The sequence below is a fragment of the Camelus dromedarius genome, chromosome 18 (genome assembly GCF_036321535.1).
Source record: "Camelus dromedarius isolate mCamDro1 chromosome 18, mCamDro1.pat, whole genome shotgun sequence".
Classification (NCBI taxonomy): domain Eukaryota; kingdom Metazoa; phylum Chordata; class Mammalia; order Artiodactyla; family Camelidae; genus Camelus; species Camelus dromedarius.
The window spans coordinates 8,227,889-8,254,172 of NC_087453.1; the positions used below are offsets into that span (position 1 = coordinate 8,227,889).

The 26,284-nt window shown below is 39.7% G+C and overlaps 1 protein-coding gene across 4 annotated transcripts in view; it reads left to right on the top strand.

Moving 5' to 3' along the window:
- Positions 1-667: 667 nt before the first annotated feature.
- Positions 668-26,284, top strand: part of ADNP (activity dependent neuroprotector homeobox) — a 30,099-nt gene continuing 4,482 nt past the window's right edge. Inside the window, exons 1-4 of one of the 4 annotated variants that reach the window (XM_031433617.2) lie at positions 1,103-1,172; positions 3,192-3,365; positions 22,513-22,625; positions 24,459-24,551. In XM_031433617.2, the coding sequence (XP_031289477.1) occupies positions 22,518-22,625; positions 24,459-24,551 (201 nt within the window). In that variant the 5' untranslated portion in view covers positions 1,103-1,172; positions 3,192-3,365; positions 22,513-22,517. Of the gene's footprint in view, positions 1,173-3,191; positions 3,366-4,380; positions 4,397-17,186; positions 22,210-22,512; positions 22,626-24,458; positions 24,552-26,284 lie in introns of those variants that run through there. The other 3 variants (XM_064496982.1, XM_064496983.1, XM_010978665.3) reach the window with 3 other exon arrangements.

A 26,284-nucleotide genomic window follows, 5' to 3' on the forward strand; every position in this document is an offset into this window, starting at 1 on the left:
ACCCAGCCCTTGAGACCGCGGGCTTCCCTGCACGTGGAGCCGCGGGGCTGTCCGCACGCCCCCTCCCACCAGATGTAGTCCAGGCCCTGCTGGGTCTGCGCAGGGATCCCCAGCACGGCCACCTGACTGAGTGCAGGGTGTGCTGCGGCCCGCTGCTTGTGCCTCCGCCGCCAGCGCTGCGGCCAGAGGAAGGCGCCCGCCCTGCACACGGGCCATGGAAGCGCACTGCGGCCATTATTCGCGGCGCCTCCTAGTGGGTCAATGGCAAATCTTGGTTCTCGCGAGAGCTCCCCCTTAGTGGGGATTATATAATTTCCCTTAGGCAGGGATGGGGTTACTGGTGCCACCCTCCCTCAGAAAAAGTTAGGTGCAAGTACAGGTGGGAGTAAGAGTTGTCTCTGGGGGATATGGGGGACAGGGGTACTGTCCCCCCACTGCCCCCCCACTTAGCTGGACAATGAGTCCTCTTATGCTAATGATGTACTTACGTCACTTCCGCTCTTTCTCGGCCGCCATTTTGGCTAGGGCAGGTTCGGGGACTCGCTCCGAGGCGCTTGTATTGTCTGCCGAGGGGAGACGCGGGATCAGCCCCCTCCCCCGCCCGTTGCCGCCACCGCCTCCGCCGGCCCGGTCTCCCCTCCGCCGCCCGCCGGGATCTATGAACTGAACTCCCGCCCCCCCCCCGGCCGCCGCCATCTTGTGCCCCCTCCCCCTCCCGCGGGCAGCGCTAAGGGGGATTTTGGCGTCTCCTCAGATACAGCTCCCTCTCTCGGTCCCTGCTGCTGAGGAGCGAGAGGAGCGCGGCCGCCGCCGCCCGCCTGCCCGCGCCGGTGAAGCCGCCTCTCCCACACCCTCCGTCTCCTCCCTCCGCCCCTCCTTTGTCTGCACCGCTCGACGACGCTGCCGCCGCCGCCCGCGCGGGGACTGGAGGGAGCCGCTCGCGCCGCCGCCGCCGCCCGCCGCTCTGCTGCGCCCGCCGCGCCCCCCGGCAGCAGCCGCGGCCGCGGCGCGAGCCGGAGCCCGCCGAGGCCCCCGAGCCGGAGCGCGACGAGGCCCCGGGCGCGCCCTCGCCGCCGCCACCGCCGTGCCGCCGCCATCCGCCCGCCGCCGCCGCCGCCGCCGCCCGGCCCCCGAGCACGCCGGCCCCGCGCGCGCCTCGAGGCCGAGTCAAGGTAAGCCCGGCGGCCGCCGCGCGCGGACCCGCGGCCCGGTCCTGCTCCTGACCCTCGGCCCGCGCGGCTCTGGCCGGCCTGCCCCGCGGGCGCATTGTTGTTGAGCCCTCCGATCGCACACTCTCCTTTGCATACTCTGGTGCTGACGGACCGCCCGCCCAGGCGCGGACCGCTACCCGGGCTCTGCTCCGGGGTTCGGGCACCTCCTCCTGCAGCCCGACCCCCCTTCCCCGCCCCGCGAGCCCGCGGAGGCCAGCAGCCAGCCTGGCCACCCGAGCTTTACCGCTAGTGGCATCTCCCTCCACCCCGTCCCCAGCAAGAACCGAGCTTCTCCCATCCTTGGAATTAATCCCTTCCTCCAGCCCCCCAAACGAGCCCCCCACGCACACCTCAGTCCCTGGGACGAGCCTTCTGTCTGGTCTACCCACCTTTAGCTGGGGGAGGGGGGACAGTTTTGGGGGGCGGGGAGCATGCATAGCACGGAGTGAAAGTCTTTGCCTCCCCTGTGCAATCCTTCCTCCCCAACATGCCAGCTCCCCTCCTGACCTGACCACGGATTCTTCCACCACCCCTTTTTCTCAGTCGCAGCTGCCTGGTCAGCATGACCTCTTAGGTGCATTCTGAGCCTCAACTTTGCAGTATGATGGTAAAAAATGGAAATCCAGAAAGCTGCGAAAGATTTTTTTTCTTTTTTTAGTGCAATGAATGGGGAGTAGTTCTTTGAGCACCCTTTTATTCACCTCTTCTTTTCTCTGGGCTGCCAGCCTGCCTTCCCCTCCCCCCCCCCCCAACCTGGATGCCTGTCTGCTGGAAAAGGCGCGATTGCTTCTCTTCCTCTTCTGCCCAAGATCAGGCGCTGAGGTCTAATATTCTTTTTAGCCACACACACGCCCACACTAAGTCCTCTTGATGTTCTTGCATTCCCCAATTCCTCTGGATAGTTCTTGCCATAACCCCATTTCTCAGACAAAGGCTTAGAAGGGAAAAAGAATCAAACTGGTTCCTGTGTTTGCCATTTTAATGCTGTCCATCCCTACACAGCCAGTCCTTTCCCTGATGCTTCTTGTGCCAGTGTCTTGAACCTTCAAAATGAAAAAGAAAAAAATCTCCTGGGTAGCTTGATACAGTTTCTTTATAAATCTGCATTGTTGCTTCTGGTTTATGGCCATGAAGAAAATACCAGCCCCCACCCAAAATGCACCGCAGCCAAGTCGGCTAAAGGCGATGAGTGTTGGAGTCAGTAGGGGGCGCATTCCCTGCACTGGGTAAGGCTGCAGAGGGGGGAAGGGCCCCAGAGCTAGAACAGGATGTGCTTCACAGCGCCTTCTACAGACCATGGGAAAATGGACCCAGCAGGACACTCTTAGTTGGTGAGCTGACAGCAACATGGTGAAGGATTAAATGAGTCAAGAGCAGTGATTTTCTTTTAAAGAATTCACCCTGCATTTTAGAAGTTCTCTCTTTTTACTTTTTCAAAACTGTTGACCCTTAGACAATCCACATTTGTTCTTGAAGAATCACCTTGGCACATCCTTGGTACACAGATTTCCCTTTCTCTGGAATTCTTCCACCTTAAGCTTTGAACTTGTCACCATATCTTTCCAAGATCAGATGGTAAAGGGGAAAGTTTAAAACCTGAGAGTAACGGATTTGGGGGTATTGCTGATTTACATCCCTTCTTCATGACCCCAATCTTTTCAACTCTTTGAGAGTTAAAAAATCTTTCTTGAGGGATATTAGATTTTAGTGGGGTAGTATTTTCATAAGCATGCAGATGGGTGTCATGATTTGCAAAGCCTTGTTGGTAAACATTAAGCCCGTGTTGAGTTCTTCATTGTCAAACTCAACAGAGTTGATTGTAAAATTTTGTTATTTTCCAGCTTTGGACTTGAAATTGCCATTCATTATCTCAGTAGCCAACTGCCTTTGCAAAAGTGTTGACACCGGTCTTCTGTGAACACCCACCTTCTTAGGGTGTGTTGATTTCTATAGATTTTACTCCTCTTGTTATTTCCATAGGTGTGAGATGCACAATGCGAAACCTAGGCCCCAGCTTTTGCACCATGATGCACAGGGTTGTACTTTTTGTACTGAACTGATAGGTGGCCTAGTGGTTATGCCCTGTACTACCATTTTGAGGATCTGGACTCCGTTCCTGCCTTGCTCTTTGGACCACATTGTCAATTCACACCGGTGGGTATATTCATTTTGGAGGGTGGGAACTTCAGCAACAGGGAAGCCAGAGACTTCTTCCTCCTTGGTCACCACCAAAGCCAACACTTCCAAAATTTCAGCCTAGCCACATTCCTCAAGGAACCGGTTAGAGCTGATTGGTTAGAGCTGGTTGTAGACATGGGTTCTGAACAGAGAAAGAAAGGACTTAAGACTTCCTCAAGAGAAAATTTTAAAGTTGCTAATACTGTTTTAATCATTTGCACTCTGCACTCTTGTATATAAAATGTGTTAAGTATTCAGTTACTGTTACTTTGATGACCCAATCTCAAGAGTTGCTAAGGTTTTAAAAACCTTGAGAATTCTCTGATCAGAACAGGTCTTTCCATAAACACCTACTTGCTACCAAAGATTGACAGTGGTTTTTGATACTCAAGGATACTTTGAAGACTTTGTTGCAAACTTTTTATAAAGATACACCAAGGTAAATTTATGGGAAAATGAATGGGTGGATTCTTTGATACATAGTTAACCAGTTGGTGCTTAGGGGAGAATTTACATTGGACATTTGCTACCAAGTAACATTTTGGTGAGTGAAAAGGAGGCAGCTTGGTTCAGGAATTCCATTAGAGGCTTAACTATGTTGCTTTTACAATTTTTTAGTAATTATAAGAATCAGATATCTAATCTAACTGGTATTTGTAATTTTTAAGTACTGTTTAGTATTTCTTAAACAGTTATAATTTTGACCTGTATGTGGTATTTGATACAGAGCTATATGAGTTTTTAAATGATTTGAATACAACTTCTCATGAGGATATGTTTGAGGTAAAGTTTATAAAGTTGTTTTTGTTTGATTTAGCAAAATTATACATAAAATACAATGTTAACTGATGTCCTTAGTGGTAATAGCCATTTTCCCCCTACAGGAAAACTTGCTGTGAGCTCTTAGAAAGCATATATTCTGCAGTTTCAAAGGTTTCCTGATTTTGGCACTCAAAAAAAAAAAAAAAAAAAAGGTGAAACAATTGGGCCTGAAGGCTGGAATTTAGGTAAATTGTGAGGGTTCATTAAAGTATGATTAAAAAGCCTCAATTAACTGGAGGGTGGGAAATGGGTATCCTGTTTAATTGAACTTTAAGTATAAATTCCCTCTTTGTCTTGGCCCTTGTTGAAAATTTCTTAACACTACCTCACTAGAGGCTGCTATGCTTTGACCTAAGTCTTTGCTTTTTGGTTCTTTCTCTATGGAAAATAGAGATTGGGCTTTGAATCTCTAACGATCCCTGGTCCAGCTGATTCTGAAAGTCATTGGTTTTAATCATACCCAAATGTGAATGTGGATTTGTTTGGCTCAAGTCTCTCTTTTTTTCCTTAAACTAGAGTGCAGGAAAAGTTCTAATATTATTTATGTTAAAAATAAAGTGTCACCATTTTGAACAGACTTTTAAGTGTCAAGTAAGTTTTTGATTACTATTATTTTGATGACCTAATCTCAAGAGTGCTAAGCTTCTAAAAATCTTGAAGATTCTCTGATCAGAACACACCTTTCCATGAACATGTACTTGCTCCCAAATAACCCGTAGACTTTATCAAGTAAAAATGGCTCTTGATTTTCATTTGTAACATAACGTGCATATATTTATTTATTATTTATATTTGATTGCTAAAAACATAATTTAGGTTCACTGTATGTTAAATTGTAACCACTTATATTTATACATCTTGGGAAATATTAAAAATAATTCTTAGTGTTTTGAAAATTTAAGTATTTTGCAGTCTACTGATGTTTAAGATAATATATGCATTCTGACTACACATTTAATTGTGAAAATTACAGTTTAATAAGGAAGATAGAGCTATTCTGTTATAAAGGAGCAAGTAGGGGTCAATACTTGGGTAGAGAAGAGATAAGAAAAACTTCAGAATATAAGTAATTTTTTTTTCTTTTGAGAACCATGCATAAATAACAAAATTGCATAAGTTGTAATAGACCTTGGCAGGTTGATTTCATTAATTGGTGGGCAGATGGGCATATACATATAAAATACAGTCCACTTTTTTAGAGTTAAAAATGACAGGTTAAATACAAAGTCCAAATATTGTAGGTTAAGTTTAGGAACAGCACATTTTAGTGCAGGAAAAACAATCAGAATTAAACAGGCTTTTTGAGGTTTTTTTAAATGACCTGTTTAAATCTTGATAAACTTTTTAAAAATGATATGAAAGTACAAAAAATTCTTATTTTGTAAGATTAGAAGCTGATTTGTAGTTTACACCAAGGTGCCCAATTCTGTTTTAATAAGCTAGTTGTTCAACCCAGACTTCCAAAGGACTTTCACTTAAAAGCATGTCGTGAAGTCTGTTGTGTGTTTCAGAATGTAAAACACTTTCCACAGGAGTTTAACTCATTCACTTGCCTAAGAGGCATGAACATTAAGAAAAATGTTTCTTTTTTATATAAATAATGTAATTATAGTTAGATTCACAGAGCTTGATGTGTTATTAGTATCACATAAACTTGCAAAGTTGTTCCTCCCCTAGTTTCATAAGAACTTGTGTAGTAAGTCTGGAGCAAATGCCGTATTTTGCTGGTGTGTATGTATCACTGCTGTCCATTTTATGTTGTTGGTTTGGAAACTTGGCATTTGAAACTGGTATGAACCAAAGCCCCACACTAATTAACTGAATTGATATTTTCAATGGAGAAGCTGTTTCATGTTTACATGTTGGCACTTTCCACCTTGATCATTGAGACACTTTGTAAGAGAAGCCACCCATAGTTTGCCCAGCATGAGTGGCCACAGTTCCATGTGACTTCATGATTTTTTTAATGTTTGTTTGCTTGATCCTGTTAATTTGAAAGTGAGGGAAAGGATAATTGTGCTCCGTCAGTCTCTTAGTGTCTTAGAACCCTTTATATCTTTATTTTGGTCATGACCGACCTTTGATGTCTTCCAGTTTAGGGGTCAGCTTAAATGAGAATCTGTATTCTGCTTCACTGGAAGGAGAAGGCTCTCTGCATATTACCAGGCTTCTCAAATTTGGATATGTGTGTGTGTGTGTGTGTGTGTGTATGTATCTCAACTTGATTATATGGGGGTGTGGGGGGGGGTTGTGTGTATATACACACACACATATAAGAAGTTGCAGATAAAATGTGAGACAACTATGTAAAGTGAGTTTTGTTTGAGGAGCTCACATTTCTATTCTAATAAGTGTAAAATGCAATTTTTTTTCACTATTTCAGTTCTAGGTTCTCTCATCTCCGTGTATGCATTCCTGTCCTCTGCCTTTAGTTCTTTGAGATGCATTCTAAAGCCCCCTTGGTTTTATTGATCCCTGGCTTAGTTCCAAGACAGCAGCTAGAGAAATCCTGATATCTCAAGAATTTTAGCACTGTTCCAGAAATAAAGGTTTGGAAATTAAGAGAAGAGCATAAAAGACTTCTGACAGATTTACCAAGGGAAGAGTGCCCTGAACATATGCCACAGTTTAAGACTGAGTTATGACTCTAAAACATGCACATAGTCTGTAAGAGACTCCTGCATTGTTTGACGAGCCCTTAAAAAGTAAATCCTTCCACATCCTAATTCCCTCTCCAGTTAGGGTACAGATTTGTAATTGACTTACTTAGCTTTGGGTTGTGTTTATGTGTCACTTCTCATATGATTTGGTGCCTTTAATAAGGATGAGCTATAAGCATAAAGGCCCTCTTGCAGGCTTTTATGGTATTATAAAATAATATTGATGGTGTGTCTGTTTTATTTTCTAAGCACTTTATAAACCATTCTCAATTCTCTCAGGACTGTCTTTGTTTCACAAGTGGGGAAATCAAGACACTACCACTTGCAGTGGTGAAGTGAGCCATGGGAGATGTCTGGGCTGGTTCCTAGGTCTCTGTTTGGAACACAGGCTTTTATATTGCTCCTGTGAGCTGTTTGGCTAATAAGGGCTCAAATGAGTGCTTCATAACTTCATAGTGATATTTTGTGCTTGTGTGTCAGCTAACACCCAAGGATCCCAAGTAGGCTCTGCAGTAAAAGAAGCTAACTAGCTTCTTTATGGGTGAAAATTGTGCTGGTGGTAGTTAGTTGAAGTAGCAACTGTATAAAGTTTGGAGTTGCCTGTATAAGGATCTAAAAAAGAAAGTTTGTTTATGGTCCATTGCTTCTCCCAGTGTTTTGGTTTAGGGCAGTCTTGTTCCTTCTCTCCTCTAAGCAGGTACTTTGGCTTAGATAATTGCTGGCTTTTGCTCTTCTGCCTTTTCTGTCTTTTCCTGAACCCTCTATGCTTCTTTTAAGAGCTTGTAGAAACCTGTGCTTCCCTTGAAAATCTATAAATCTTTCCTTTTCTGATGGGAGCTGGCAGCAGTTGAGAACCCATATGAGTGGCCTCTTTTGAAACTGGTGTATCTGAAGTATTTCTGTCTAGTGGAAATACAGTGGAATTAGTAGAATTTTAAATTGGTATTGTAAGTTGAAGTCAACAATTGAGAATTCTTGCTTTTGTGAAAGAGATGAACTGAGACTGGGTGTGTCCTAATGCAGGGAGTGCTTAGAATCCTGGTTTGTGATCAATTATACTTAAAAAGGACAAGAAAAATATAAATAAAACCTCTGGAAAGTGTAAGGATTGAGCCATCAAGTGATGAAACCTGCTGTAAGAATAACGCTTTTGCCAAGCCTTAGCTCTAGAAGATAGCTTAGAAAAACTTGCAAAGATTATTCAAATAAATTACATGTTCTGTTATTCAGGAATGGTGAGAAAACAACATTTCCCTTTACTATGGGGAAATTATTTTATCTTGGTTCATTTAGATGTGAAGACCAATAGCATGCTTCTGGAATGATTATAAATGGACATATCTGAATGTCCTCTTAGGCCTGCTTGTTAATTAATTGACTTCCCTTTTTCACATTTCTCTTAAGCTAGATTGTCTACCTGTATTGACAGCAAGCAGCCCTAAGCCTATGGAGTTCTTCTGTAGGCAGCGTAGTGTTGGAATCACTCCCCACAGTGTGTCCCTGCTTTGCTGAAATGCCTATTTAAAATGGAGTAAATGGGAAATGCTACCCATCTCACACTCCCTAAGGCTAGATTGAGGTGTTAGAGGCATTCTCAATCATTTTTACTTTTTTAAGCAGTGAGGCATCTTTCCCCTTCCAAGTGAAATTTTGTGTGAACTCTAGTTTGTAAAGTTGATAAAGGGTCAGCTTTCATGTTATCCCTCAAGTGTCATCTTTCCTGCCATCTTTATACATCTTACAGTCTCAGAACACTCAGAGAAGTACGTGCTGAAAATCATTTGTTCCATTAGTGTTCTAGAATTTTGGTGGTCACAGCTAGGATTATTGTCTGAAATCTAAATACTCAAAAAGTAACAGGATAAGCAGCAACCATAACAGTTCCTGCTTGTAAGCACTAGGGTTTTAGTCTGAAAGTCTTCTTAAAAGAGGAGTAAGCCAAATATTATATATAATACATTTTTAATACTCAAAATCTGGATCATACTTAAACATTTCTAAGCCACCTAGGTTTATTTTGGGTACTTGCAAATGTTCTATTGTATAACAATTGTAAGTGCCACAATTTGTAAAGTTAAGAATATGCTAACTCTAACATGAATGTCTCACACAAACATAAAGTATTGTGTAAAAAATACTACTATGTTTAAGTATGAAATCACATTATATTGTGTACAGGAGAAGATGTATGGCAGTCACAGCTCAGGAATAACAATAGTCTGTGCTTTTAAAAATATATCCTGGTATGATCTCATAATTTTCATTGTAAGTAATTGTTCCAGGATCTGATCTGGTTTAAGGTAATAACAATTGCTTTAAGTGTTAATTGGCATCATCTTATTTAATCCTTTTGACATTTGAACAGTGGAATGGTGTCCTTCTGGTTGTACCATATGAAACAGACCTCCAGAGCTTAAGTAACATTTGTAGAGTCACAGAGCAGTTCTAGGATTTAAACACAGATCTATCCAGCTCTAGAGCTGTATTCTTTATCACCCATCATACCGTCTTTTCTAGCCAGGGAAAGCTCTACTGTCTGTGTCACCCTACTTCTTGTTATAGAAGTTTGAAGTTACGAGGATGAAAAATTTTACATGTGGCTGATAGATGTTTTTGTCCATGAAACAGTATAGTCCTACTGGAAAACACAAACTTTGTTGTTGGCTATAGGCTTCTGCTCGAGCTTTTTTTCCCCCTTCCTTTTGCTGTCACTTCGGTATCTTGTTACCTTATACCTAAGGCTCTGGTTAATTTGCAGACCTTTCAGATTAAGTAGGTTGGTCTGGAACGGATATAAGCTCTCTCAGGTGATTCTGACAAGTGGCTAGGCATGGTATCCACTCTTCTACTTTTATTCTATTTCCTCTAGACCTTTTTTAATGGAACCTGCCAAGTAACACCAGGTTAATTCTCTCAGAGTGCCATTAAAATTCTGTCACTGCTCTCCCTCAGTATCTGCAGTATCTCCTCAGTGTCACCAGACATCGCAGCAGACTGGCTTCACACTGGTGGCCTCTGCCCTATCCCGAGCCTGCCTTTACAGCCTTGTCATTACTTGGAAACTTGACATAGCAGCCATTCTGACTCTGCAGTAGTCCCTAAAATTCCTTGCTTTCCCATCTCTGAAACTGCCAGCAAGGTGTTTTTTTGTTTTTTGTTTGTTTGTTTTTGGAGTGAATGCAGATTCTTCACCTAACTTAGTGGCCCCAGTGCGACAGCTACTTCCACCCTCTCCTGACAGCCCCTGCTTCGTCCTTCTTATGAAGCCTTAGAGCATTTAGTTTGTGACACATTGCCTCTTTTCCTGTATACATTTGTGAGGTATCATCTCTGTAAGCCCTTTGTAGGCAGGGACTGTTCATTTCATTCTTCATTTATTGAGTGCCTGCTATGTGCCAGCGGTGGATGAAGATGCTAGAGATAAAGCAGCGGGAAAAAACAGGGCCCTTTTAATGGACCTTCTTTGCTTTGACTAGTAAGATGGCATCCTTGTCCTCTTTCATATTTTAAGGATTCTGTTTAGCCTGTCAGTTGAGATCAGGAAAATTAATCTCTGCTAAAAAATGATCCATAGTGATTGTAACTTACAGAGTACATAAATACCTCTTTACCAGTTGTATCAATTACAATTTCAGGTCATATTTTACTAAATCTCTTGAGATCACCTGTGATGAGCATTTAAAGTAAATTGAAGCTTTTCAGTCACATTGTGATTATCATTTTGGTGATTGATACTGTGGTAAACCAAGCTAATTTCCCATTAGATTCTTGGTTTGGTATCACCAACATGAAAAAAGCCAAAACTTAAAGTGCTAAAATTACAATTTTCACCATTCTGATACCTTTGAAAAGGCTTCTTATTTTATTTTTCCCAAGACCTCTCCCTTTTACAGTTCTATCCTGTAACTATTTGAAAGAAACCTAAAATTTAATACATAAAAATTCTGTGAAAATCATTTCTGTACTGCTGCTACATGCTCTGGAATCATTTCAATTTTGTGAAACAAAAAAATAACTGAGCTGCTCATTAAAGTAACCCAAGCTGTATTAAACTATTAAGGCAGAGTGAACTGGGGCCTTAACGTTGACAAAGGTGATATATTCCTCTGTTCCTGGCCTCTGGGAGTGGAGCAGATTTGCCAGGAAAGTGAACTCTACTTACTAATTCTTTTTTTTAGGTACTTAACGGTGTGGGAGCCATGAATATATTATTATAGAGTCACTCATTTAATATTGTCCAAAATGGTCTGGAAATTTGTAAAGGCTTTCAAAGTTACTCTGTTGTATTCAGAACTTTCTAGAGGCTCTGTCCTGTTCAAAGGAATCTTAACAGGTGCTTAATATTGATAGTTTTGGCAGAGAGACCCATCAGTGATAAATGCCTCTGATTTTGAACCCAGACTGCCATGCTGATAAAATTACAAGCAGCCTTATCTGGTTCCATATTCACTACTGTTGTCTTAAATTTTCCAGTAGCCACTTTTTTCTTACTTTATTTTTGATTGTGGCAAAATATATATAGTAGTTAATTTATCATGTTAACTAACCACTTTTAAGTATACAGTTCCATAACATTAAGTACACTCACATTGTTATGCAGCCATTACCACTGTCCGTCTCCAGAACTTTTTTCATCTTGCAAAACTGAAACCCTATCTTTGTTAAACAGTAAATCCCCATTTTCCCCTCCACCTCTCCCCCCACCCATCCCTTGGCAGCCACCCTTCTACTTCCTATCTATGAATTTCACTACCCTTAGTATCTTGTTTGAGTGGAATCATGTAATATTTGTCCTTTTGTGACTAGCTTATTTCACTTAGTGTAATATTTTTGAGATTCATCTGTCCCAGTAGCCACATTCTAAAAATAAAAAGTGAAATTAATTTTAATAACTTTTGAATCCAGTACATCATTTCAAGTGGTTTAATTTTGAAAGAGTATTTATGAGATATTTTGTATTTTTTCATACCAAGTCTTGGAAATCCCAAGTATATTTTATGCTTAAAAGCATGTCTTAAATGAGCAAAGGACTTGAATAGACATTTCTACAAAGAAGATGGCCAATAAAACAAGTGTTGGTGAGGATGTGAAGAAATTGGAACACTGCACTGTTGGGAATGTAAAATAGTCACAAAAACACAAATACCTTATGATTCTATTTATGTAAAGTATTGAAAAGTAGTCAGAATCATAGAGGCAAAGTATAATGGTGGTTGCCAGGTACAGATGGGAGGGGGAAAATGAGGAGTTATTGTTTAAAGGGGATAGAATTTCAGTTTTGCGAGGTGGAAAGAGTTCTGGAAACGGGTAGTGTTGATGGTAGCATGGTAATATAAGTCATTAATACCACTGAACTTTACACAAAATGTTTAAGATGGTAAATTTTATGTTGTGTATATTTTACATCAATCAATCTTAAATTTTTAAGCATATTTCAGTTCAGTTCAGAGTAGCCACATTTTAAGTACCTAACAGCCATTTGTGGCTAGTTGTGCCATATTGGAAAGCATGGTTCTTTTTTCTTTTTTTTTTTTTAATTGAAGTACCATCAGTTACAGTGTATCAGTTTCTGGTGTACAGCACAATGTCCCAGTCAGGAAATCATAGTTCTTAAAATAAAAATAATTTATAAAATTTTCAAGTAACATTGGTTTTCTTGCTACGTGACTAAATGCTAAAATACATAGATTACATTTTTTAAAAATTGTGTGTGTATAAAAATCTGGAAGGATAAATATACCGCAGCATTTACTGTTGTCTTGTAGAATTATTTGTGCTCTTCGCCTTAATTTGTATTTTGTAATCTTGCGCTAGACCTAATTGCTTTTTTTTAACAGCTTGAGATACTCACATGCCATACAGTTTACCCATTTAAAGTGTATAATTCAGTGTTTTCTAGTATATTTACAGTTGTGCAACTATCATCACAATTAATTTTAGAATATTTTCATCACCCCACAAAGAATCCAGTACCCATTAGTAGTCACCCTCTACTTTCTAACTTCTCCAGCCCTAGGCAACTTCAATCTCCTTTCTGTCTCTGAGATTTGCCTGTTATAGACATTTCATATAAATGAAGTCATATAATAAGTGGTCATTTGTGACTGACATTTTTCACTTAGCACAGTATTTTCAGGGGTCATCATGTTGGAACATATATCAGTATTTTATTTTTATGGCTGAATCATTATCCCATTGTATGGATATACCATGTTTTATGTATCCATTTATACTTGGTGGAGATTTGGGTTATTTTTCCTTTTTGGATATTATGAATACTGCTGAGAACATTCATGTGCACGTTTTTCTGTGGGTGTATGTTTTCATTTCTCAGTTGCTTTTGTAACAAGAATGGTCGGAATTTGAGGTGGGGGAGCCTGAGGGATAATTGAGAGCAGATTAGTCTCCTGCCTACCCCTGCCCTTTAGGAAAAAAAATCACCAAAGCCTCTAGTTTATCCAAGCAGTTTTCAGAAGAACATGCTTTGAGTATTGATAATGGAAAACTACATCAGTTTTTTGAAAAGCTGTTGATTTATTTAAGGATACTAAGATTGTGGTCTTCATTTTGCAAGATAACACCATTACAATTTGGATAGAAAGATCCCCTTCAGATATGACCATCTAGTGACTGTTGGCATCCATGGTGATGTTAACACTTCAGGGCAAGTGGTCTCACAGCTGCGCTCTTGTTTCAGTTCTTCTCTGGATATGATGAGAACATCTGATCTGAGATGTGTGCATATTCTTAATCTCCCTGTCACCACTTGAGCTGGTTTGGCTGAATCATTTATGGTTATCTTAACCTTGGGTATTGAAGTTCTGGCACTTCCAGATGTATGTATGTAACATAACGTGCTGTTGTTTACTTTTAATTAATGTCAGCAATCAGAGCTTCATCTGCATGAGCAATGGGAAGAACACTGCATCCTAGATCTGGAGATGACCTTGAGACCCAGCTCTGTCACTGACAAGCTCATCTATCACCCTTAGGCTCGTTGCTTCACCTCAGTGGCTGATCTGTAAAATGAGAAGAGTTTAAATTAGGCAAACGCCAGGTTCTTTTCAGTGATTCGAAGTGCTGCTTTTCATGACTGATTTTAATTGACATTTTGATTTGGAATGGGAATCGCAATCTCTTGTCTTTCCTAAGGCCTGTACATTTGTTTTTCATTTTGGAATCATAATGCTCATGCCCCTTCAATTGAGGAGATACTTAAAGATTGTTGATAGTTCTTTTCTAACCAGACATGGATTCAGAATAGAGTATCTTTTTCTCACCAACTAAACCAGCTAATATTGAAAAAGGCAACACACGTGCAAAAAAAGTTGATCGTAGTCGTATTTGTGAAGTGGCTGCCACCAACACAAATGCACCTTGCAGGAGCATTAATTTAAAAGTAATATCCAGAATCAGAGAAATGTTGTCCCACTTGACTTGATTATGTTACATCTGGAATAATAGTTTATTCAGGCCCCAAAGAGATTGTCACACTGGAGCCCATTCATTGGAGATTGGCTTGTGCAGGAACAGAAGGAATGGTGAAAAGCACTGGGCATGTTTAACGGGGAGAAGAAGGAAAACTTGGGAGGGAAAGAGGACGTCTTTAAAACTTGAAAGGTTGTTAATGTGGCTAAGTAATGAGACTTCTGTAGCTGAACTGAGAGCTTGGGCAGGTTACAGAGCATTGTGAAAAGTAAACTTGTGAACAGAGCTGTCCAGTGTGGGACGAACTGCCTGGTGGGGTTTGTGCTTCCCTCACACAAGTCTTTAAGAGCAAGGTTGTTTGTGGAAGGGATTCGCACATCGTTCATGGCCAAAAGTGGCCAAAAGTATTCCTGTGATAAAAACATTTTTTTACAGGATGCTGTATTTAGGTAAATGCTCATCTTGCCCTGCATAAATACAGTCTATCTGGCAAATAGTTATGAAAACTTAATTATAAGGGATTTAATAATTGATTTGGTTAAAAACTTGGAAAAAAGTTTTTTCTGAAAGTTCTTTTTTCAGTTTTATATTTAACACTTTACTCAATCAATTGGGTTTCTTTTATTAAACTGAAAGAATAGTAAAAATGCAGTTAGTAGTTTAAGAACAGAAGAAAAGAGAAGTTGGTTACATTTCCTGCCTGCTTCCTGGCTTTCTTAACAGTGTTCTTCTGTGATTATCCTAAGCAGCATAATTGATTGATGTTCATTATTCAGATTTAGCTCTTGGTACAAATATGTCTTCATTGGTAAAGTTTCTTTGTCTAAACCTCCAGGGCTTTCCAAATACTCCCCTTTTTAGCCTCAACACTACTGCAGATTTTCTGGTAAGACAGAGAGGAGACTAAACTTTCTTTTCTTACCTCTGTCATGCTGCACAGTTTTATCTGCTAATCCGTAAGAGCATTCTGCCGCTGGCTAGTCAGACAATTGCTTGTTCTCTGGTATCTGGGATTGAGGAAAAGAGGGAAGGGAGGAGACCGAGCTGCCTTTCTGTGAAAAGCCTGTGGCATCTGGAAGGTCTTTTGTCCAGGCTTATAGGAAATTGAAAGATAAGCTGCTTCTGTTCAGGACTGTGTTTTAGAAAAGATTGAGTAGGGTGATTGCTTCCAGACTGAATGCAAGCTCCAGGCTCTCGATGTGCTTGCTCATGAGAGGGCTGTTCTAGAAAGGCTTTCCAAGGTTCATTTTTTAAAAATAGATACATAAACCTTCTTACAACTGGTTTAATTTAAATGTGGGGCTAGTGACATCCTGAAAAGCAAATAAGGTGTCTGTTCATCACTTTGGATCTCAGAATAATCAGGAAAGATAAACAGTTATTGGTTATAAAAAGAAAGTGCTTTACATTGACCACACTTTTACTCAATGAGTGATATTGACAGGCACTGAATATGTTGCTGAGGGGGTAGCAGGAGGAAAAGAGAGTGCAGAAATCTGGGAATGGTGTTTTCTTTCTGCCTAAGTAGTTTTTATCTTAACAGGTCCAAAGTGTTTCCACAGAGACATCACAAAATTTTTTTCTTTAAAGTGCCATCGTGGGTTGCAGTGAAGTAACTGATGCTTTGATTCTCTTTTTGAGAATCTTCTTAAAATGCCTGCACCTCTTAGAAAATAGCAAAACTTAAACCTTCAAATATCTGGCTCTTAAACGCCAGTGTAGATTATAAGAGCTTTATATAAATACTTTACCAGCATTAATTGGGATACTTTAAGTATCAAGGGTCTGAATCTCTTACATATTAATTTGGATTGATGATGTACCAGAAATGAATTTCTTTATATTGTAGTAGTTTCAATGTCTTCCTAATTTTTTATTAACTTAGAAAATATGTTGCCTTTTTTCTTCATGAGTGTCGACTGAAATAAATGGCGCAGTCTAAAAGTTGAGTTACGTTTTATTTGGCTGGAGGACTCTATCCATGATGACAGCCTCTCAGATCGCTCTGAGGGACTGCTCCGAAGAGGTAGGGGAGGAGCTGGGATATATAGGAGCTTTACAACAAAGACCAGGTAGATGGAACAGTAAAAGATTACTTGTTATCTAAAGAAAAACAGACATCTAAAGTTAAAGAATTCGGTGCTTTTCTATGTATGCGAGGAAGCAAACACTTCGATTCATTGAATTCATTCCTTTGACAAGCACCTAGCTATCTATGGCCAGTATCTTGTCCTTATTATTCTGAGTCCCCTCAGAGTGCACCATTGTGAGTGGCTGCAGGGGCTGGGCTGCAGGTTTGTCTTCATTGGGGGCTGATGACTTGATGGCTTCAGCATTCTTTATTTACTGATATGGTTTGCAGTATTTTTCGTTCACATGAGTAATGGCATCATTTCCAACCTGATGCCCTCCTTCATCCCTTACCAGAAAGATGCTTCCAGAGAGACTGTATTTTTCTTAACAGCGTTAATGTAGGAATGTTTAAAAAGAAGAGAGTATAAACTTATGTTCTAATCCTTAGGCTTACTGTGGGCTTCCTATCACCTTATTCTGATCAGACTAACTATATTCAGGGGAAATTTTCGGTGAACTGTTGGAATTCTGCTATAAATAGCCATCAAACTTCCTGCTTTGGTTGATTGTCCACTCGGTCCAGATTCTGTTTCATTAGTCTGCCATCTTGTTGTAAATTTGCATTATGTATGAGCTTAGTTTAGACAAGCAACTATTTCAAAGAGATACTTGGAAACAGAACTTTTCCTTCTTCCTCTTTCCATTAACCTGAGCCTCTCGCTCCACTTTTTATCTTTTTTATATTTCAAGTAAGATTTCTTTAGAAACAAGGGTTTCACTCCTTCAAGGAGACGGGGCGGTGGGGGGGGGGATTGGAAACCACTATTCAGATTAAGTAACTTACGTTTCAGTTTTACCAGAAAGAAGTATCTGTCTAGCTCAATGCAGTGTTGGACATGTTTTTTTTAATGCAAATTATTGATTTGCATTCACTAGTATAACTGATGCATCAGTTGTCACTCTGATATATGTTCAGATTTCAGTTCCCAAATATTAAAAGGTAGCAGAGTTATGCCTGCAGGTGATAGAAACTAGGACATACCATCATATTTACTTCTGTATTTTCTGGCATGTTAAATTAGCACCATATGTTCTTATTAGGAACTTGAAATATCATAAAAGAATGCACATAAAAATATGAAGAATTTGCATACTTGGAAAATATCACTCTAGATCCATACTCACGGTAGTTTAAAATATAATCTGTAGAAGTTTGATTTGGAGGCTTTTTTCTTTCTCTTTTTCTTTTCCTTTTTCTTTTTCTTTTCCTCTTTCTTTTTCTCTTTTTCTTTTTTCCTCCTGGCTTGATTATCTGTGCCCTGGTCAAAGGTTTAGGATTGGGTTTTACAGTTTTTTTGTTGTTTTTGTTTTTATTTCCTGATGGCATGGTTATAATAAAGCCTTTCTGCTTTTCCTAAAAACAGGGACTGAATGATGCTGTCCTTGATATGGTGGCTTTGCAGAGGAACCACCATACACAGATAAGCCCCATTGATTATTGGTACCTCAGGTCCTGCAGACCTTGCCTTAAGCCTGCTAAAATAGCACTGTCATCTGCTGGGTTCCGTCTCCATCTTCCTGACCCAGATGAAACTAAATACAGTACCTGACTACACACAAGCCTTTTGGCAGAGCTGTTTCATAAATGATTATAATTGTGTTTCTCAGTTAACAATCTCTTTGCCTAAATAAAGTTCACAGTCATTGATGTTGTATCATCATCCTTCCCCTTACAGATTCAGCCTACAGATATTTCCTCATGAGATAGGCTCTCTCTGCCTTTATTTACCAGAGTAAAGGAGTGTTTTTGCTTTTGGTATTTGGAAAGGAAAGAGGTACATGTATTTGATCAGTCTTACATGTAATTATATAGTTTTAATTCATCTGTAGCCTCTGGCTACCAATTTCAGATTTTCATTTCTTCCATCTGACTCTTGCTTTCTAAGGAAAGTGCATGAGTAGGATTTTGGCCAGGATTAGTAAAACTTTAATGTTTTGGCCCTAATCAGTAGGTGTGGGTATAATTTGTGAAGACTGATAGGAAGGAATATGGCTGAATCATTCAACAATGAATTTAAATCATTCTCAAAAATTGATGCTTTAAGTCTAGTTCATCAGATGGCATATGCTTAATTTAACCAGAAGCTACTTAACGTCAGTTGTTAATAAAACACTTGGAAATGTTGACTCCATTATTAATGGGTTTGAGCTTTCCCCAAAATCTTTTAGATTTAGAAAATGTTTAATTCTTTCCATACAGTGTTTTTGTTTTTGATTGATGAAACCAAGGTCCAAAGCCTCTTTCAGAATAACTATACCTTCCTGACAAATTCCTATTCTTCCTGCTAGACCCAACTCACAAGTATAATTATTTTGCGTAAAATTCCCCATCTTCCCTCTTACTCACTTCCTTCTCTGTGTCCCACTGCCCAGTGAGTCTACCAGAATTTCTGGTTGCAGAACTGATTGTATGTTCTTGTTTAGGAAAAGTTTGGGGGAGGGGTGCATGAAGGGGGCTGTCTTTCAGGCATAGCTGGATTGAGGACCCTAAACAATGTCAACAGGAGTATTTCCCTTTCTGTCTTTCTATGCTTTTCTCCATGTAGTGGCAGGTCCTGATTATTCTTTTCATCATCACTATCAGCCTTGTTTGGGGCATATGTCCAAGTCTGTATTAATCAGTGTCTGCAGAGATAGAACACACTAATTGGTTAACCTAAGTCATGTGTACTCAGCTCTGATGGTGGAAAGGCCTCCTAACTGATAGCACAAGAGTTGTGGCAGGCGTGGTTCCGAGGGGAAGTTGGGGCAGAGAGAAGCAAGCATCTTCGTTACTCCAGTGACCCAGTGCCTGCTGTGTACCCTAGAAGTGATGGACTGCTGAAGGGGAGAAACTGTCCTGCTCAACTTTCTATTTTGAGCACATTAATGGGCAAACTGTAGGTGCTTCAAAAATGATTGCTGAACAGTGGTTTCATTCGGTCAGTTGGATATTTCCCCCTTTTCTATGCCATTAACTGAGAAATTTATGGTTTGGCTAAAGGGAGTTCTTCTTGGTATTGGGATAGTGGTGCTGACCTGGTGAGAATGGCCATCCTAATAGCCAAGGAGCCTCTGGAGAAAGGTTTAGCCACTGGGGACAAATCTGGAGAGAAAATAAGACTACCCCTCTGCATTCTTTTTCAGTACTCATCTCTAGACAAATTTTGACATTATTGTAAAGCATCTTCCTCCCTAAGAAAAATGGTTGTAAATTATTTTGTTTTTAGCTTTCTTTCTATTCAAAAGTGCCCTTAATCTCAGGCAGTCAACTTCCTATTTAATCTGTTTCTATCCCTCAGTTATTCACTTGAGGTATTAGGCCCCTTGTCCAGATTTCTAGTTCAAAGGACTTTTGAGAGGTGAGGAGGAAGCCAGAAGGAATTCTTGTGAGTGTTTTTAAACAAGAATCAAATAGATAACATCAATGAATCCTGGAAGCAGCTGTTGATTTGAAGTTGTTTCTTAACAGCAAGCAGTGGGCTGGGGGGAGGGGGAAACATAGGGCCCTTGAGTTCTTCTTACTATCTATAATAATTCTAACATTAACTGATAGAGTTTGTTGGAGACTTTCAAGGAACCTTGGCTTGTTACAGACATAGAAAAGCTCAAGAAGTATACACAAGAAATGGAGGGTCAGAAGTAAGAGGAAGCCTTCTTTGCTTATTATATTCCTAATACTAGGTACCTGTTTTGTATACCAAGAAAAATATTTTATTTAATAAGCAAAAAGCCAGAAGAATCTAAATGCTTTTGAGGATGCTAACACATATGAATGTGTTATTCTCACTCAGGTGGACAAAATCTTGGAAATGGCCTCCCTGGAGGGTACTTCCACCTGGGGCAGGCGACAGATGATAAACTTCCCCAAGATCATTAGAAATATCAGAATTCTGCTTATGAAGACAGTTATAATTTTAACCCAAAATATTCTACATCTTTCTAAGTACGCATTAGCTAGGAGGAACCCAAGTTAATCATAAAACACATAACCATTTTTTGTACAGCATTTTCCAGTAAGCAGTATCACTTACTTTTAAGCCTGTTTAATTCAGCTCACATGAGTAAACTCAAGATTTATTCTATGTATCAAATACCTTTTATGAATTACTAGTTTTTTATAACTAAGCTCCCTTATGAGCTTATTACTTTTTCAGAACTGTAGGTGGGTAAACAGGGTATAGTGAAGCAGTGAGGGTCTTTCGCTTGGAGGTCTTAAAACAACTTAGCTGCGGGCAGATTTTCTATACGAGGGTGTTTTCCTTTATCCTGAGCTGCAGTTTGACTCCCTTGGATATTTTCTGTGTAGAGTGGTGGCGACATTTCCAAATCTGTATTTGTTTTGCTGAGACGTTGAGCTGCTTATCCAGGAGGCAGGGAGAACCAGTAATGGCTGCCTGTTGCCGTCTTTGCTCTGAAGTGAAGGATTAACGTAGGAAGTTCCAAAAGAACTGGATTTTGGCTCATGGAGCATTTATGAAATGAATGGAGAAACAAAATGTCTCTTCTCAGAATTGGGTATCTATGGGCGTTCATTTTTATGCCTAGTCTCTTCAGAATTAGCCTGTGACACTGTATTTCTGAAACATTTTTCTATCAGGTGGTTTTCTCTGAGTGGCCTAGTTTATGGGAACCTAGGAGAGTTTTTTTAAATCAGTTTATTAAGCAACTGATAAAAAAAATTGTTTAAAAAAATTGTTTTGAACCATGAAAAGGGTTTAGCAATAACGTTTCCACAAGGAATAATGGAGAGTGCAGAGGACACCATAGTCATGCTTCATAGCTAGGAGGAGTTCCAGCTTAAGGATAAGTGTGTTTCAGTGAAATGCATTCCTCTTTTGGCTTTAAGTACACATTGGTACTTCATACGGAATATTTTGAGACTTCTAAGTTCTGGTAACATATCCAGATTTAGGATTTATAGAAGTTGCTGGGAGTTGGGGGGAGGTTGGTAGGCTTTCATTCTCTCTCTCTTTTTTTTTTTATAGTTAATATTGATTTTTGGATTAGAATATAAATGAGGTAACAGATACTACATTTGGATTGGTTTACTTCATGATTGTGGTTTACAAATGGTAGTGATATCATAGATTAACAGCCTTTATTAATTAGAAAACCAGACTTGCATGTACTAAATTTTAATTCCTGGTGCATTGGATTTTGTTTCTGTGTGTTTTTGATTTTTAGAGCTACTTTATGTCCTGCAGAATTTATTTGGATTCTGAAGTCGATGATAAATTCTTACCCTATCTTTTAAGAGACATTTATAGTCACATTGGAAGCCATGCTAATTCTCAACTGCCCAAGTTTTACTAATTTTATTTTCTTAACCTTTGTTTTTAAGGAACTTGGGAAAGTAGACCTAAATTTCTACCTTAATGTATTAGGTCATTTAAGTAATTTTTTCAGTTCCCTCACACACACATACAGGTTTTTCATTTTTCAAAAAGATCCCCTAAAGTCAGTAAGAGTTATTACTTGCTGTGATGCTGAGTCCCCAGCTTTCCCCATCTCAGCATTCATTCTGTGACCATAAGTGAGTGCCTTTGCCCAGGTGTGGTACTGGCTGGCAGGCAAGTTACACAACCATTTGTGTCTTTAGTTTGGGTCATACAGAAGTAAAAACTTTAAAGGATACTATAGCAATGTGCAGGGTAGTACCCAGACAACAAAAACTTCTTTTCCCTGGCACTCAAAATTATGTGGTAATGATGCTGAAATGGTGAACGTTTTTCTGTTTTCAGAGATTCAACATCACAAGGAGAAAAAGCACTCAACACTTGATTTTAAAATAATCGGTTGGTATTATTAACCTAATTCTCAACTTTAAATAAGTTCATCACCAAACTAGTTTTTAATCAGAATTGTGCCACATTAAATTCATGTTATCTGTAACATAGAATGTCCTGTTAAAAATAGAAAAGATCAGAGAGCACTTATTTTGCCTGCCTGCGTTAAGTATGCAGAACATGCTAGATAAGTGTATCTACTCACCTTTTTTGTCAGACTGGGCCAGGGTTTGTGATCCTACCATCAGCGGAATTAGTAAATATTACAAGTTGTACATGTTTTGACTTGACTTAAATTTTTTTTTCCAATAGAAACTATGTTCCAACTTCCTGTCAACAATCTTGGCAGTTTAAGAAAAGCCCGGAAAACTGTGAAAAAAATACTTAGTGACATTGGGTTGGAATACTGTAAAGAACACATAGAAGTAAGTAGCATGTCATTTTTTAATTTTCACATGACTCAGCTTCTGATCCATTACTTTGTGTTAGTGGCCAGGATCGTTAATTCTTAGATGTGATTCTGAATTTTAACTGCAGCATTAGCTTTGCCAGAGCTTTCTCAATTAGCCTAACTTGTTCCCTTCTCCCTAAAACGGGCTTTTTCATCTTTGCATCCTGAAGCAAAAGCAGCTACCATTGAGGACGTACCATGTCAGATATTTTTTACTAGGTGCTTTAAAATGATCTCTCAATGCAAATCCTTAAAACAACCCCAGGGGGGGCATAGGAATTCTTATCTCCAGTTTACAGATGAAGAACCAGTAAACAGGTCCACCTCATAGCTAAGCATGTGGCAGGGTCTGTCTGTGGGACTCCAGAGCCTGTTCTCGCTCTGATACGCCTGAATGTTCTGGTTGATCTTCTGATTGCTGAGGCATGGTGATTTGGGTGCTTGTTGTCTTTCCTTGGGATTTGAGCATTTGTTGGCCCTTTTGACCCATCATAGACTATTATCTTCCCCTGTGTAACAGTTTGGACTTCACAAACTGTTTTTCTAGCCTTTTTATTCTGTGTGCTTTATAATAGCCCTGTGGGATAGCCAGTGCAGTGGTCTCCTTTTCCAGATCTCATTACTCCAGTCTTGTGGTTGTTGACCAAAAAGCTCTGATTAAAAAGAAATGTTAAAGCTGTTTTCCCCATTAGCCCTTTAAATTCCAGCTGGCCAGGGACCATAACTACATTGTCCATCTGTGTCTCCTTAGCACCTAGCACAGTGCTGGGCACATAATAGGCACTCAGTAAATGTTTGGATGGAATCGAAAGTTTAAAAAAAAAAAAAGCAGTTTCCTTCATGCAACAAGTTTTCTTTTCCTGATTCCCACTAATCCTACTCTAGGGGTATGTCATGAAGATGGAAGCTTCTCAAAGGTTTCTTTAGTTACGTTGTCCCTGGTGTGGAAGTTCACTCCACTCGTTCTCCAACCCCTCAAGTCCTGTCAGGTAGATCTGCCTGATGCAGCAGTCCATGTACTTCAATATGCAGTGGGGTAGTCTTCACAAGAATAAACAATGCAAATGTTAGAGGTGCCTTTTCTATCCTGCATTTGATTTGTTTCTCCCATTATTGCATCCACTACGTACTCTGGAATTGATGTGTACTTGATTTTCCCCATACTGAACTGTGAAACCTTTTAGGAACAAGAGGAATTTTACCGTAAAACTTTTTATGTTCCTTTCTCAGGCTTGGGGAGGTCAAATTTTTACAAAGAGTATAAATTTAAATTTAATATTACACTAGTTGCTTTCTTTGAATAGATTTCCTCCTTTGGGGGTTAAGAAACCCTGAGTTTTCTTCCGAGTCCAATTCCACCCCTCCCAAACCCCATCACGAAAGACTTTTTTTTTTTTTTTTTTTTGCACAGAACCAGAATATCACATCTGTAGTACTGTAAGTGAACGCTGATATCTTATATACTCCATTCCAGTACTATAACTGATGAGTTACAATACTCTTATGAAGGGTGCTTTGGTATTAATATGTGGCTGAATTTTTTTTTACTTAGTTACAACTTCCAGCCACTTCCCTGAAAACTTGGCTGATCATTTGGGGACTATTTGGTTGATATAAAATATTCAGTGTTACATCGTATGCCTTTCTTTGAATTTACTAAGGGCTTTATCACTCCTAGTTTTAATTCTCTGTGGAGTTGATTTTCCTGTGCATCTGTCCAGTCCTAGTTAAGAAATAGGATTTGTATGTAAACTTGGGCTAGAGTTGATACCATGTTTTTTTGTAAACTTCTTTCACTGTTTTCTAGGACTTTAAACAGTTTGAACCTAATGACTTTTATTTGAAAAACACTACATGGGAGGATGTAGGACTATGGGACCCTTCACTTACAAAAAACCAGGTAAGTTACATGGGAGACTTCCCCAAAAGGCTGCATCCTTCCGTTTTCTGCTCTAAAGCTTTCATAGTGATGCATTATTTAGAGCCAGCATCCTATCGTGAGAAGTGTCAAAATTGATTTCATATTTTCCTAAGAGGTAGGGAAAGCTAGGAAGAACTTTTGTTCTTGTCTGTCATTGTACTGAAACTTCAAGTGTAAGGATAGAAAGTTTTGTTACTTAAAGGTTGTGAAGCCCACTGTATACCAGCATTCCCCTCTAGTCCCCCTCCCACCTCCCTGCCAAAAGTATTTGGCTCTCTTCTAATTCTAAAATGTTCCCTCCAGCATCCTATTCACCTAGGGTATCCATCAGTCCTTGTTTTTTCTAGAGAGGGGAAGACACGACTCTTTCTTCCATTACATTTTCTTACTCATCTATGTTGTTATGCAGACTCTATGGGGTGGCCTCAGCTAGCACATGGGGGATGGAATAGGTGGCTCTGTAGGGTGGCAGAGCTTAACTTTTTTGGAGTTAAAAACGATATAGATAGTCCAAGGCACCAGCAATGCCAACAAATACCAACAGGTGACAACATAACAAAAATAAAGGGAGTCATAGGTGGTGTCTCCTTTTCTACGAATTATATACCATCCCCTATTTCAGCAGTGATTGTGATTCTGGATTATTGATCTGTTCATCTATCAGAACATACTTGGCAGGGAATCAGTACTTTTAAACTCCACCTCAGAAATTTGATAATATAGTGATCTGGTTCTTTTTTGTTGATACCCCAGGGAAGGGGATTAACCAGCAGTCTTAAAATACGAAAGCTTTCCAGTGGGACACACCATTTAGTTAATTCAGTTTCACAAATACTAAAGGAAAAGTGAAGTATTTCATTTTGGTTCAAACCAGTATCTGAAACAAGGTAAGTTTTTAGGGAAAAGAGCTAACCTCTTGCCAAGTTTGTGTTTCACTTTCTTCAAAGGACCGACTGCACAAGTGTTAATGAGCATGGTTCTGGCAGTTGCTCTTTGATATCAGTATATTCTGCAGTGCTTTACTTTATAGGCTTTTTAACACCTTGCACTCCTCACAGTCTATAGGAAATTTTTATTTAACTTCTTAATTTGAATCAAAGCAGCTATCACTTCATTACTTCTTTTGAAGCTGCTCTTGCTTGAGAAGAAGGAATAGCATGGCTTGTAGAAAAAAGCTGACTTTTCAAATCAGTAATTTTTTTGATCTGCAGTATAATCTGAATACTGCACTCTACTTCGATCAGAGGGGGAAATGTTTGAGATTTTTGAAGTTGTTCCTTTTTTCTATGAAAATTTTTCCATGATGGGGAGGATCAAAGGTGTATTTGTTGCCTTAAGTGCATTGTAACACTCTGGGCCCTGAATTTTACCATATAGTAAATCTGAAGCCCTCAGCAGTTTACTGAGTCATGGAGTGAAGATGATTTCACCTGGCTTATTCATGTCTTTTCTAACTATAAAATGTTTGTCTTTGTCTTTTGTTTATCTTTTCTAAAAACTTGGAGGGAGAACTTAGAATCGAGTTTTTATTTATAACACAGTGTGATACCAAAAAAGTAGTTTAAAACAGCTTTCTCATTTGAGTTTATGGCCCATAAATTTATTTTGCAAAAGGAAAAAAATTATACTCAAATCAATGCAACACAGAGTTTTGGTTCTAAAAATAGCATTATGTCTCTAAAATTGAGACTGGGGAAAAACCTAGAACCTGT